The sequence below is a fragment of the Arachis hypogaea genome, chromosome 18 (assembly GCF_003086295.3).
Source record: "Arachis hypogaea cultivar Tifrunner chromosome 18, arahy.Tifrunner.gnm2.J5K5, whole genome shotgun sequence".
Lineage (NCBI taxonomy): Eukaryota > Viridiplantae > Streptophyta > Magnoliopsida > Fabales > Fabaceae > Arachis > Arachis hypogaea.
This window is the reverse complement of record NC_092053.1, coordinates 134,691,397-134,706,859: the sequence shown is the minus strand read 5'-3', so window position 1 is coordinate 134,706,859 and position 15,463 is coordinate 134,691,397. Positions and strand designations below refer to the sequence as shown.

General features: G+C 29.3%; 1 protein-coding gene across 3 annotated transcripts; it reads left to right on the top strand.

Moving 5' to 3' along the window:
* Positions 1 to 411: 411 nt before the first annotated feature.
* On the top strand, positions 412 to 8,884 carry LOC112772229 (probable inactive leucine-rich repeat receptor-like protein kinase At3g03770). 3 transcript variants are annotated; one of them, XM_025817130.3, is made up of 9 exons: positions 412 to 680; positions 786 to 870; positions 1,964 to 3,473; positions 3,676 to 3,809; positions 4,716 to 4,956; positions 6,288 to 6,499; positions 7,462 to 7,487; positions 7,588 to 7,699; positions 8,458 to 8,884. In XM_025817130.3, the coding sequence occupies exons 3-9, from the start codon at positions 2,087 to 2,089 to the stop codon at positions 8,659 to 8,661; spliced, it is 2,316 nt and encodes a 771-aa protein (XP_025672915.1). In that variant the 5' UTR covers positions 412 to 680; positions 786 to 870; positions 1,964 to 2,086; the 3' UTR covers positions 8,662 to 8,884. The 3 variants fall into 3 exon arrangements, with proteins under 3 accessions (XP_025672915.1, XP_072080787.1, XP_025672916.1); XM_072224686.1 differs by having other exon boundaries at positions 430 to 680; positions 2,041 to 3,473; XM_025817131.3 differs by having other exon boundaries at positions 432 to 680; positions 1,957 to 3,473.
* The last annotated feature ends 6,579 nt before the right edge of the window (positions 8,885 to 15,463 follow it).

Genomic DNA, 15,463 nt, shown 5'->3' with positions numbered 1-15,463 from the left:
ATTTTTAGTATTTTTTAAAAATGTGAAAGACACACAAATCAAAAGTTTTAATTTCTATACCTCAAATTTTTAAATTTTTTTTTACAAAAATCTCTCGGTCTGATTTTTATACCTCACAAATCAGATGATCTGACTTTTATACTTCTTATAAATTAGACGGTTCAATTTCTATTTCTAATTAAACAATTTTCCGTTTAAAAATAACACTCCATCAATCCACATTTAAACAAAAATACTATTATTACTCCAATATCAAAAACAAAAAGTGTAATTCTTGAACATAGATGAGCAAAGTGATAAAAATAAAAATAAAAATCAACCATTGATATAGACACATACCCTAACAATGATTGTGGGCCCCACCGTATATGGTACCCCTATGAATGTTATTGCTTATTATATTCATACCATAAATATTATACTATTACAATATGAATAAATGCATGGCCCATCAATTCATCACCCCTTGTTTCATTTCCTTGGCTCAAACTCAAAAAAGTTCTTAACAACTTTGGTTAAATGATGAACAACTAGTCTCAAGTCTTAACCAAAAATCTTATGCTTTCACTTTTCACCAATATCCATTTTTCTTCACTTAACCAGTGAAGAACACCCTTCAAAATAGTTGCATCTTCAAGATTAAAAGCATCCAAAGAAATAGGGGAAAAAAAAAAGAACAGGTTTTTATACACAACATTATATTCACACATATAGTTGGTAGTTGGTTCATAATTCTTCAACAGTGTTTCAATTATTTCCTCACGTTTTCTTTTTTGCATTTTCAGAAGAAAACCAGGACCAACCCCATTTGAAGAAAGTGCATAATTGCATATAGCAGCATGTGGAAGGAGTAAATGCATTAAATTTCAGGTACCCCACCTTTCATATCTTTGGATTCTGTGCAAAAATACTAATATATGTTGCTACTATACTTCTCCTTCTTCTTTCATTTGTTTTGTTATTGGTTGTATAGTTATTTAATTAATCAGAATATCAGATATCCAGAAACAGAGAGATAAGTTTGCAATTTGCACATATATATATATATATATATATATATATATATATATATATATGAAAGATTTTCAAATGTACAATCATATCGATATATCAGTGATTTTTAATCGTTGATCTTAACGGCACACTTAAAAATTTTCCAATATATATATATATATATATATAGGTGTGTATCTTCTTTTTCTTCATTATTAAAAGCAGGTTTTTTCAATCTTTGTTTTCAGTCTTTGTATTAATGCTTCCACAACTACCACTTCTGCAGAAGATGAGAAATAGTATTTCTCTTAACTCTTTTGAAAAGATAAAAGTATAATAAAAATCTGTTTCATGTTTAATATATGTTCTATTTTTTTTGCAAAATATTAAATAAAAAATGTTATGTATTATAAAAAATTAATTACTTAAATTAATTATTATACAATTGTGTATAAATATATGTTATATATTAATGACTGATTTAATTGTTAATTTTTAATATACATATTAATAATTGATATTAAATACGTATATTTTATATATTTATGTATTAATATGTCTTTTTAAAATTTGTGTCTCATAAAATAAATAAATAAATATTAGAATGCACCTAATTTGCATTTTTATTTTTATCTTTTATTTTTTATAAAATTTAAAAAATATGAAAAATAAAAATAGAATATAAAAATACTAACCAACTATTTAGGATGTGTTTGGTTTATATTATTTTTTATTTTTAATATTTTTTATTTTATGAATTTTGAAAAAAATAAAAACAAAAAATAAAAAAAATAAAATAAAATTTTATTATTTTTACTATTTTCACTTTTTTCTTCACAAAATTTTCAATTGTACTTTTAATGTTTCTATATAGATATAGTTTTTAAGGGGGCTTTTAAGCTATGATGTAGTCATATACTCACACCCCATTTATTTTTCTTTTTTTCTGACATTGGTTTCAAGGTTTCAGGTATCATCTTAATGGCAAATTAAGATTTAAGGACAAGTTCTGATTTTCCATTGGATTCTTTTCTTCATATATGCTAGTTGTTTTGTTCCTCCTTGAAGCCACTTGAAGACAGAATTTTTGTCAATGGGGTCCTTCCAAGACTTGGTTCTTGTGCTGTTATGTTCAGTTTGGTGTGTCTTTCATGTTGTTAATTGCAATGCTCAGCAGTTACAATCTTCTCAAACACTTGTGCTTCTTCAACTGAAAAAGCACTTAGAATATCCAAAGCCATTGGATATTTGGAAAGATCGTTGGACAAATCTTTGTTCTTCAACACAACAAGTGAATGTTTCATGCAATGAGAACTTTGTCACTGAACTTCTGATTATTGGTGACAAGACACAAAGCAAATTTAGAGAAGAACATGAAGGATTTGATGGTTATGCAATTCAAGATCAAACACTTTCACAAGGGTTTTCAATGGATTCTTTTGTTGCTACTTTAGCAAGGTTAACTAACCTTAGAGTTCTGAAGCTTGTTTCTTTGGGAATTTGGGGTCCATTACCTGATAGGATTCATAGGCTTTATGATCTTCAACACTTGGATTTGAGTTCCAATTTTCTCTATGGATCAATCCCTCCAAAGATTTCAACAATGGTGAATCTCAAAACTCTTAATTTGGGTGATAACTTCTTCAATGGTACTATTCCAACCTTGTTCTTCAACTCATCAAGTAATTTATCATATCTCAGTTTGAAGAACAACAAGTTGAAGGGTCATTTTCCAAATTCAATTCTTGGCATCAACACCCTCAATGAGATTGATATTTCAAACAACAATATTTCTGGTGGATTGCAAGATTTCAATGGTTTGAGCAACTTGGAACACTTGGATTTGAGTTGGAACAACTTGGATTCAACACTTCCTCCAATGCCAAAAGGATTGAAGAATCTTTTCCTAAGCAGGAACTCATTCTCAGGTGAAATTCCAAAGCAATATGGTAAACTAAGTATGCTTCAAATGCTTGATGTTTCATCCAATTCACTCATAGGAACTGTTCCTGCTGAAATTTTCAACTTGCCAAACATAAGTCTCTTGAACATTTCATCAAACATGTTGAGTGGAACCACAAAGAACAATCTAAGATGTAGCATTCGACTTCGATTCGTCGACGTCTCGAATAACAGGCTAATGGGGGGCTTGCCTGATTGCCTGATCCGAACCGGACCCGAAAATGATAGAGTTGTTAAGAGTGATGGAAATTGTTTGTCTGGGAATTTTCAGCATCAACATGCATTGTCATATTGCAAAGAAGTTCCTCAATTGAAGAAGGAATCACATAAAGTTGGAGCATTATTTGTTGTTGGTGTAATTGTTGGAATTCTTGTTATGGTTATGGTTTTTGTTTTGTGCATTGTTATAGTTTGTAAAAGGTATTATTCAAAAGGGGTATCAGAACAGCACCTATTGCATAAATCAGTTCAAGATAGCTACTCAGCAAGTTTGTCATCTGAAATTGTGACAAATGCAAGTAGGTATTCTTTTCATTCTAGAAACTTACGTACAGTTGTTTTCGTGTATTATTTAACGACTCTTAACTATAAACTTCACACGAAGACAATTGCACGTGAGTGTTAACTTCTTTTCATTCATCAAAATGATACATATGAACATTGTTGTTACTAATGTTATTCTAAAGATTTTAATTTTATTGTTTGTTACTAAAATTTCAGGGTATGTTTCTGAAGCTGCAAAGTTTGGCAGAGAAGGCCTTCCCTTGTGTAGGTCATATTCTTTGGAAGAGTTGAAGGAAGCTACAAATAACTTTGACAACCCTAATTTTATGGGTGAAAATTTATATGGGAAGGTTAGAACACTACTCTTTTTAACTTTTGTTTTTAATTTTTATTTTAAGGGATTAACTTTCAACTTCTTCTCTAAGTAATTAGACCATAATAAAAATAATTTTTAAAAAAAAGAGTTTTATTATTTTTTTTTTTTCAGAATACATTGACATTTGACAATGTAAATTTAGTGGGACACAACTAAATATATAGTATAGATGTTAGTGTAAATTAAGATAGCATTTGTTTTCAGGTACTGAGTTAGAAATTGAGAGACTGAGACTCAATATCATGTTTTTTTGTTTAGAGACTGGTATTAAAATTTTTGTCTCTTTCTTCAAAATTTCAGTACTTCAGTACCTCCAAAAAGTAGAGACACAGGGAATTAAAATTTTTAGAGATGGAGACAGAAACTTTAATAATATTTTATACCTAAAATACTCTCATTTCAAATAATTAATTTCAATTTTACCCTTTGTGCAAATTAAATTAGAATTTCATTCTTGTTTTAATTTCTGTCTTCCACTTTGTACCAAACAGAATATTGAGATTTATTTCAATCTCTGTCTCTTAGTCTCAATCTCTCGGTCTCAGTCTTTCCATCTTTGTCTCTCCACCAAACGCTACCTAATAAACACTTTTGTATGAAAAAAAAAGTTATTTTCGATTTGGTTGGACCCATTGATTTGTAGTCGATTTTTTAAATTATACCCAATTTTTTTGTATTTTTCATCTGTTTACAATTCGATTAGACGGTCTTATTTAAATCCTTTTTCAGAACTATATATAAAATAATTTTATTGAGATAATAAATATGAAAATTAATTGTATTTGTCTATGTGTCAGCACTTAATTAAATATTAGTGCATAAAAATTAAACTGCAGATGCATGCTAATAGAATTGATAAGTTGTTCCTATGATGTTGCAGCTTTACAGAGGAAAATTAGAGAGTGGAATACAAGTTGTGATAAGGTGTTTGCCTTTGTCAAAAAAATACACAATTAGGAACTTCAAACTCAGGTTGGATTTGCTTGCAAAGCTTAGGCACCCTCATTTAGTGTCTCTCTTGGGACATTGCATTGATGGTGTTGTTGGAGATCAAAGTGACACAAATGTCTTCCTTGTTTATGAATTTGTCTCAAATGGGAGCTTTCAGACCTATCTCTCAGGTACCAATATAAAGAATATAATTTTAATATGATAACTAATAGCTTGTTTCATAGAGAAATTTTGTTTGTGTACTTATTTCCTTTCATAGTAATATTTAATCCATGTCATTTTGATTTGCTAGAATTTTATGTTGGTTGTCAAAGATTCTCTTCTTTTCTTCTGGTTTAGTTAGTACTTCCCCTTATTATTATGTACTAAAATCATTAACTTTGGAGTTGAAAAATGTTTTTTTATACTGACAAATGTGCTGGTTTTCACATGAATGCCATTATTTTGACAAATAATATGCAAGGGTTTATACAAGAAATATTAAAAAATAATATCCTCCTTTTATTTAAATATAAAATTTATTTGAGTGAATTTTTAGAAAAAAATATTTTATGTTTGGTATTTCATAAAAAAAAAATCTTTTTATTTATTAATTATATTTGCATACAATAATATAAAAATATTTTTTGTTTATTAATTATATAAAAAATATTTTTTTTAAAAATATCTTTTAAAAAAATATAAGTTATAATTTCTTAAAATAATATTTTTATTTTTTTAATATTTTTATTTTTACTACTAAAAATTTATTAAAACGTTAAAAAATAATAAAAAAGATCTTTTTCTATTAATATAATAATAATATCCAAACAAGTACACAATATAGTGGATTTCTCAATGCAATTCAATCCAGCTTATACTAGCAAGAGAATTTAGCATTATGACTTCTTTTTTCTCTGTTGTTATTCATGGCATGTGCTACTTTTTCTTCTTTCTACTTGGAACTTTAAATTTGCAAAATTAAACAAGCTTTAGTTGGTATTTTTTTAGACTTTTATAGAGCATTAGGTTTAATTTTTTTTTTTTACTAAATATAGGAAGATTTGAATCTGCGACTTCTTAAGGAAGCATGAGGACACTATGTCATTTGAGTTTTACAAAATAATACATTAGTATTTATGTAACTATATATTATAAATTAAAAGTAAAATTTGTCACTCAAATATTTAGTATTAATTCAATTAAAATTTTATATTATTTTATCAAAATAATTATACAAATGATAAAATTTTATTAGTTTTTCATTAAAGTAATATGGTCTCTCTAAAGTAAAACAGTTTTATATCATCAATTAACTCTAATACAAATTTTAATTCTAAATCAATTTACTCTTTGAAAATATAAAAAATAATATTCCAAAAATATTTCATTAAAATTGTTCTAAGCTTATACATAGAAACTCACATTGGAATATAATAATATACTTCATAAATTAGAACCTTTGAAAGTTGGAAAATTTCCAATTTATGAGTGACAACACTTTTTGGTTATTTATGTGCAGAAGACAGTGGTGGAAAGATTTATGATTGGTCAGAGAGATTATCGGTGCTAATTAGTATTGCCAAGGCTGTTCACTTCTTACACACTGGAATGATACCCGGCTTCTTTAAGAACAGACTTAAGACTAATAATATATTGATTAATGAACATTGGATGGCAAAGTTGAGTGACTATGGATTGTCTATTATCTCTGAAGAAACTGATGCTTGTGGGGTATGTTTTCCTTTTTGCCTTTTTTAATTCTTCAAAGAGATAATACTCAATTTGGTCTCTGAACTTACACGCGAGCCTCAATTTAGTCCCTGAATTTTCAATTGTCTCTGTTTAGTCCCCAAATTTTGTGAACATAACTCATGTTAGTCATTGAAACAATTTTCAACGTACAAACGTTAACGAAACACTGTCGTGACAGTCGAATGTCACACTAAACTTTGTAAAATGATGTCGTTTTGGTTTTAGCACTCAAATAATCTAAAAACAACATCCTAAATAGTGTTTATTAAAATTTTACCTAACAAAATAAGTAATACGATGTCGTTTTTGAGCTATTTAAATATCAAAACCAAAACTGCATCATTTTACAAGTTTTAACGTGACATGTGATAGTCTACAACAGCGCTCTATTAACGTTTTTATACTAAAAATGGTCTCAGGGACTAATATGAGACACGTTTATAAACTTCGAGGACTAAACAGAGACAATTGAAACTGCAGGGACTAAATTGAGACTCGCATGTAAGTTCAGGGACCAAATTGAATATTATGTTAGTTACCCATGTCCCATTACATAAAGATATCTTCATATAAAAATAATAATTAAGATGTCAATACATATTATGTTAAATAATTTACTCAAACATATTATATTATTTAATAATTTTTAACTGTTATCTTTACATAAAAATATATCTTCGTGTGAGTAGTTATCTTGAGTTATTCCAATTTATGTGCAATAAAATTTATGATGAATACAAAGTGAATTTTCACATTGCTTAAATTAGAAACTCATTCTAATATTGATCTAACAAATTACCAATTGATTTGACAATATCACTCAGACTAATATTTAAATATAATAAATGAGATCACAATTAGATATTAGAATGTAAAATTCTAACATTTTTTCTATGTCTATGATTCATCTTCACTGATTTGACTTATTTTATGGTTTATAGGTAAATGGAGAAAGTCCTGATTCAATGTAAGAATTTGTGTAGATCATGTGACTTAGTATTTAATCATTTATTTATTTATTTTTGTGAAACTTTCCATGACTCTTCCAACATATATGTTATTTTCAGGCAAATGAAAAGGTTAGAGGATGATGTCTATAGCTTTGGATTCATAATACTTGAGGCACTTGTTGGACCTTCACTATCTGCTAAAAGAGAAGCACTTATGCTCCATGAAAGGGTATGCATTAAAGATTTTCAGATTAAATTACATGATGAATTTGTAATGTCTTCTAATCATTGAAAAACACAAGTTTCAAATGAGTTCAGTTTTAATACATCATCAACTTAATATACATTTAACCATATATTGTTGCATCAGTAATTTAGTAATTTACATCCACTTTCTTGAATAAAAATGTAAAATTATTGAGTTTAGAATTTATGGTTTAAATTTTAAAATATGATATTATTTATCTTTCATCTAATTTGATCAGTATTAACATGACAAATTAAAAACTGATGTTTCCAATGGGTATAATATATTCAAGGTTTAATTACTCGGTCAGTCCTATAATTTCATCGAAATTTTAATTAGGTCTTTATACTTTTTTTTTTATTCTTAATTGGATTCCTATACCATATCTGATTTTGTAACTAAATATCTACCTTGATAAACACGTTAAAGTTAATAGAATATTCTGTTAAAGTTAATAGAATATTCTGTTAAACTATAGGGAATATTCAGTCAAATGTTAGGCATATTTGTTTTGTTTAATAGAATATTTCGTTAATTCTAATATTTTTATCACCACAGGAACTTAATTACAAAATTTGATATGATATGGAACTCGATAGAAAAAAAAAAGTATAAAGACCTAATTAAAAATTTAGTAAAATTATAGAAATTGACAGAATAATTAAACCTATATTCAACTACTATTATGCATCAAAAATTAAATTGATGGGTTAATGTTGTTAACTAATATAATTTTATAGGGATCATTCAATAGTCAAGATGGGTGGAAACAGATTGTGGATCCAATAGTGATGTCAACTTGTTCTAAAGAATCTCTATCCATTGTGATATCTATATCCAACAAATGCATTTCTCCTGAGTCATGGAGCAGACCATCCATTGAAGATGTCCTTTGGAACTTGCAATATGCTTCTCAAGTTCAGGCAACTGCTGATGGGGTTTAGGGATCAAAGGTAGTTTGTTTTCAGAAATTGGGATTGAATTTGGCGGATCGAAATTCGATATTGTATTTAGTAATTCGATATTGTATTTAGTAGTCTCGAGATACAAAATTTCAGTAAGGATACAAAATTTTAGTAAGGATACAGAAAATTGAAATTTTTTAAGATAGAGACTAAAATTTTAATAATATTTTTTAAAACAAATATATTTATTTAACTTTACAAATTCTAAATCTACACTTCAATGAGTTTAATCTCCATATTTATTTTAAACTAAATATAATATCGAGATATAACTCAGTTCAGTATATTTTATACAAAATACAATACAAAAATTTAATTTAATTTTTATCTCTTAATCTCAATCTCTTAGTATCAGCCTCCAACTCTTTATTTCAAATATAATCTTAATTATGAATTTTTGTTTTAAATTTGAAGTGCTCAATAATGTTATTTGTATATTAAAATTCCATATCTTTAGTGGATGTTAGAAATAGAGGAGGTGAGAAAGCAAAGTCTTAGTCAAATATTTTGTCATGTTTTTTTCTCTGTATTATGTAAGCTAAAGATATTTAGTTTTAATATATAAATAACACTTGTGGTAACTTCATCAAAAGGGATAACTTCTCAATGATAATATCCTTGAAAATTATAAGAGGATGAGAAAGTATCTATTTTGGTCAAATTATTCAGAAGGCATGAACATGAACTTTGATTTGTATATAATTATTTAGTTAATCAGTAAGATATAAGTGCATGATTTTTTAATTATCAGATCGATTTATTTGTTTGGTTAAATTTTGAATCAACTTATTTAACTAGGTTAATTAAACATCAACTATTAGATCGATCTGATTTAAGATAAAAAAGATAATTAAAAGTTAATTGAATAATAATAAAAAATATATAAAAAAATTGATAAATCAATTAAATGATAGATTTGATTTTTATAATTTTATTATTTAGACAGTAAATAGACCTATTTATAATATTTTCTTTTAAAAATAGATTAATAAAATCAACCTCACTCACTTAACACCGGAGATATTTACCTAGTATTTTTTTATTGATAATAATAATAATAATAATAATAATAATAATAATAATAAAATATAACAGTAATAATATTTTTTATAGTTTACATATTTAGTAAAATCAATGTTTTTTTTTTACCATCATATTGATCTAAAAGGCAATTGAATAGGCAATAACAAATAGACACGTAAAATATAGACTTATTTTAAGTAACATACTAAAGTAAATAGTTAATGAGTTATAGTTTAAATGACATAATTTAATCATAAAAAAATGATATAATCTTTTTATACTCATCAAAAAATTATAAGTTTGAGTCTCACTCTTAATTTTAGAAAAAAAAAATATTATTATTAAAAATTTTAAAGCAGTGATTGCAAACTTGCAATGCACAGTGTTAAGGATTTTTGCTTTTTTTTTTTTTCTATTGTTCGGGCGGGGTATTGGGTTTTGTTTAAAGTGCTTGATTTTGTTGCTACAATTAAATGTTTAAATGAAAGACCCATTTCTGTATTCATTGTTCATGGAAATGAGCTCATTTTTAGTCATATAAAAATGGGTTTGGATCTAAATTTAAAAATAAGAAATGATGTTTTTGTAAACCTATAATCGAGACCCATTATACAACAATTTATTTTCTAGAATTCTATAAATCTTATAGAAAAATAGAAAATCAGCTGGGGTTGAGAATCTCACCCAAAAAGGAGGTTAGAAAATTAACCAAAGAAAAATATGAACTTGATATTTTCTGCACAAAACAAAAAATATAAGTGATAGGTTTATGAAAATAGTAATGATCATGAAGTGCGTTAATAATATAGAAGATATGAGTAAAATTGAACTAGTTAACTTGCTGAAACCTAGAGTTAAAGACTTTATTATCTATTATTTATTTATTAAATATATTTTAATAAATATATAAAAAAATATTTGTATCTTATTAGATTTTAGATCCATTTTATTTTTTAGTTCAATTTAAATTTTTTATTTATTATCAATTTTAAGACAAATTTTTAAACAAATTAGATTTAGAAATCTAATAATAAATCTTTATCAAATTACGCTTAGACAGAATAATTAAAATACAAATTTAACTACTTCCAAATCAAATTAAGTAGTATAATTATTTAAAAAATCGAATTGAGTTGGCTTTTAAAATAGAGGAAAAAAATGAAAGAGTAAAATATAAAAATTTATATGTTGTAAACTTGTAATAAAAAAAAAAACAATTCAAAAGTTTTTTAAAAAATGAAAAAATAAAAAAGCTCAATATTTTTACGTATTATATATAATATCTTAAATAAATTACATTTTCATAAAAATTATATTATATAATATTTTTTTAAAAAAAAAGGTTAGTTAAAAAAATTATAAAATAATTTAATTAGTTGTCAAATAATAAAAAATAAAATTTAATTATTTTATATTTTTATGTTATAATTTAGAATATTATTTTAATATGAATTTTTAAAATTATAAAAATTTTACTACACAATTATTGATTTTAATAAATAAAATATTTTATATTTTTGTATATTTAGATATTCTATTTAGAATTAAAAAATTATATTTATAAATTAAAATATTATATGTTAAAACTTAAAAGATAGTTTGGCTATGTGGAGAATTTGGCGAGGATGCACTCTGACCACTGTCCCATTATGGTGCGATGTCAAGGTAATGATAGAAGAGTCGGGGTAAAATCTTTTCGTTTTTAAGTAGCTTGGTCTTATCATCCAAGTTTTTTGTCGGTGGTCAGGGGTGCTTGGGACAAGGGTAGACCCAATCCTATTCGTTGCCTTTCTCAGGTCAGAGATGATGCTTTGGCATTTAACCGAGATGTCTTTGGGAATATTTTTAAAAGAAAGAGGGAATTGGAGAGGCGTGTGACCAGTATCCAACAGAGAATGGAGAGAGTTGATGCTTTATCCCTTATACAGGAAGAAAGGGAGTTACAGGCTAAATATAGTAATCTGCTTATGTAAGAGGAGTTGTTTTGGTATCAAAAATCCCGAGAGCACTGGGTCAGATTTGGAGATAGGAATACTAAGTTCTTTCGTATGCAAACCATTATGCGGAGGAAGCGTAACAAGGTTCAGGGGTTGTTTTTGGAGGATGGAAGATGGAGTACTGATCCGCAAGAACTCGAAGAATGTGCAATTGGATTTTATAGAGATCTTTTTTGTAATGTGGAACAAGTAGAACTTGATGTGATGGGGGATCAGGAATTACCTTCTTTATCTCGTGAAGCTATTGAAAGTCTCACAAGAAATGTTTCTAAAGAAGAGGTTAGGAAGGTGGTTATGGGCATGAACTCTTTTAAGGCCCCAGGTGCCGATGATTTTCAGGCTTTTTTCTTCAAGGAATATTGGGAAGTGGTTGGTACAGAGGTATGGGAACTTGTTAAGAAAGCTTTCGCTGGGTTTGATCTGGATAGTGCTCTGTTTGACACTTTGGTGGTGCTGATTCCTAAAGTTGATAACCCATCTCGCATGAAAGAGTTTCGTCCTATCAGCCTCTGTAATGTCATATATAAGATTATAACTAAGGTGGTTGTGGAGAGGTTACGACCTTTTCTACAAGATATCATTGGCCCTCTACAGGGAGGGTTTATTCCTGGAAGGGGTGCCCCAGACAATATCATTGTAGCCCAGGAAGTTCTCCATTTTATGAAGAAAACCAAATCAAAGAAAGGTGTTCTTGCTTTTAAAATTGACCTAGAAAAGGCTTATGACAGGGTGAGCTGGGAGTTTTTGGAGCAATCTCTCCTAATGTTTGGCTTTCCAGGTACTATTATTTCTCTTATTATGAAATGTGTAAAGTCTTCCTCCCTTTCTCTAATGTGGAATGGTAACCGGTTGGATGGTTTTCAGCCAAAGAGGGGTTTGAGGCAAGGAGACCCAATGTCTCCTTATTTATTTGTTATTTGTATGGAGAGGTTGAGTTGCCTCATTGCTAGGCAAGTGGAGGTTGGTAGATGGAAACCAGTGACCGTGTCTAGGGGAGGTCCTGTAGTCTCCCATCTCCTTTTTGCAGACGACCTTATCCTTTTTTGCAAAGCGAAGAAATCTCAAGTGCTTCATGTTTTGGATACTATGGCCACCTTTTGCAGAGCATCTGGTATGAAGGTGAATTTTGACAAATCTCGTGCTATCTGTTCTATGAATGTTTCTAGACAACGCAAGGATCTCTTCACTGGTATTTCTTCTATCCGATTTGCTAATTCTCTGGAAAAATACCTTGGTGTCCCCCTCAAGCATGGCAGAGTTACTAAAGCTGATTTTAATGATGTGGTTGATAAGCTTACTAATAGGCTAGCATCTTGGAAAGGTCGCTTCCTTAATAAAGCTGGTCGGATTTGCCTTACTAAATCAGTTTTATCTTCTATACCTATTTATAGGATGCAAGTAAGCCTTTTTTCATCAGGTGTGTGCTCTAACATTGATAAGATTACTAGAAGTTCATTTGGTGTGGTAGTCATAATTACCGTGGTCTTCATTTAGCATCTTGGAGAGTTTTGACGACTCCAAAAAAGTTTGGAGGTCTTGCTTTGTGGGAGTCGCGGTTGGTCAATTTTTCTTTATTAGGAAAGCTAGTTTGGCAAATTTTGATGAATCAAGAGAAACTGTGGGTCAAGATTATGCTTCAAAAATACCTCCAGAATAGAAACCTATTTGCAGTTAAAACAATGGGTTCTTCATCGTATATATGAAAGTCTATTGTGCACTCAGCTTCCGTATTAAAGGAAGGGTTTGTTTGGGAAGTGGGAGCTCTTTCTAAGAATTTCTGGTTTGACTCTTGGTTGCACTCTGGGCCAGTAGGAGCGAGGGTTGAATTTCTTGATATCTGTGAGGCTGCTTTGACCATTGAAGATGTTTACCGTGATGGAGTTTGGCATTTGGAGAGGATTTACTCTTTTATTCCTAGGGACTTAAGGGAAGACATTCTTAGTTTAGTACATATTTCGGCTTCTGGTCGTGATTTGGGTTGGAGTTGGGAGCACACTCTTTACTCTGCTAAACAAGGATATTTATGGTTAATTCAGAATAAGTTGAATTGGGATAGGAATATCAATTGGCTTTGGCTTTGGAAGGCGCGGGTCCCTGAAAAGTTGAGGCTCCTAGTGTGGCTTTGCCTTCATGATGCTGTACCAACTCAATATCTGCGTTTTCGGCGACATCTCTCCTCCTCATCCTTATGTACACGCTGCAATCAACTTCCAGAGACAATTCTTCATTGTTTTCGGGATTGTGAAGTGGTGCGATCAGTTTGGGTTTCTCTAGGTTTTTCTGATATGTGTTTCTTTGACTCTCACGAGGTGCATGATTGGTTCAAGCATGGCCTCCTCAATGAAGGTTGTTCCAAATTTGCAGCTATAATATGGTCAATTTGGCAAGACAGAAATATGGGTAATTTTCAGGGAGTTTTTGGATCTGCTGGGTCAATTGCATACAAGGCTCGCAGGTGCATGGTAGATTTTGAATATACAACTCAGAATCGAGTGTGTTGCATCCAGGGATTAAAACCTCTGTCTTGGTCTCCGCCAGAACCTGGTGCTTGGAAGTTAAATTGTGATGGGGGTGTGAACTTGGGGGATGATTGTGCTGGTTTTGGGTGGGTAATTCGCGATAGCTCCAGTCAATGGGTAATGGGATGCTCAGAAAATTCCTTTGGATCTAGTGTCATCAAGATGGAGTTGTGGAGTATATGGAAAGGTTTGGCTTGGGCTTGGGAGGCGGGTCTTAAGCTTGTTATCTGTGAGACAGATTGCGCAGCAGCTTTTGAGCTAGTGACTAGTTGGCAAGTTCTACTCTGGCATCTTGAAAAAGAAGTAATACAACTGATCTTTGACTTGAAGTTAAGAATGGATTGGGATATTCGTTTTGAGCTTATCCTGAGAGAAGCTAATGTCGTGGCAGATCGGTTGGCAAAGATGGGATCTGGAGGTAGCGGAACTGATGAGGTTCACCTTTGACACCAGCCACCAGAGGTGGTTTGTCCTCTCTTACTGTTAAGAACCTGATTTCTTTTCTTTTGTCCTCTCTTACTGTTAAGAACCTGATTTCTTTTCTTTTTCTTTTCTGCTCTTTTGTTTTTTCTCTTGGTTGTTCACCAAAAAAAAAACTTAAAAGATAGTTACTTATCTATTTATTAACATATTTTTATATTTATCAAACTCTATCAATATTTTAAAATAGTTTTTGATTTTGATTTTGATTTAATAAAATTTAATTGTTTATAAAAAGTTACATATTTAGCGCACAAAATTACCATTCTCACTTTGAAGTTTAACGCACCAATTCAATGAATTTATACTAACTAATAGGATGATTACGAATGTTAGCTACTTAATTATTTGTATGAACTCCAATCCAACTAATTAAATCCGAACCAAATTAATAATTTTTTCTAATAATTAGTCCAGATGGTTTTAGAGTGGAGAATCCGAACCAACCTGTGAATTAGGGGTGTTTAAAACCGATCTAATCCGAATAAAATCGATCAACCAAACAAAAAAAGTTGATAATCGAATAAACTGAAAACCGAAAAAATAAAATTTTGCAGTTTTTTTGTTCGATTTGGTTCGATTTTCGATTTATCACTAAAAACCTGAACCAAACCGAACCAAATCGGTAAATACATATAACTATATAACTTAGTCCTATCCCACTCAATCTAAACCAACCCTAAAACACTTTACAGATACACACTACCATTTTTTTATTTTTAATATTGGATTAACAATGGTGTTTTTCTAAATTGTGATCTA

Coding starts and splice junctions, on each gene's coding strand:
- LOC112772229 (XM_025817130.3), top strand. CDS start 2,087: ATGGGGTCCTTCCAAGACTTGGTTCTTGTGCTGTTATGTTCAGTTTGG. Junction 4,957..6,287: donor CTTTCAGACCTATCTCTCAG/GTACCAATATAA, acceptor ATTTATGTGCAG/AAGACAGTGGTGGAAAGATT. Junction 6,500..7,461: donor AAGAAACTGATGCTTGTGGG/GTATGTTTTCCT, acceptor TATGGTTTATAG/GTAAATGGAGAAAGTCCTGA.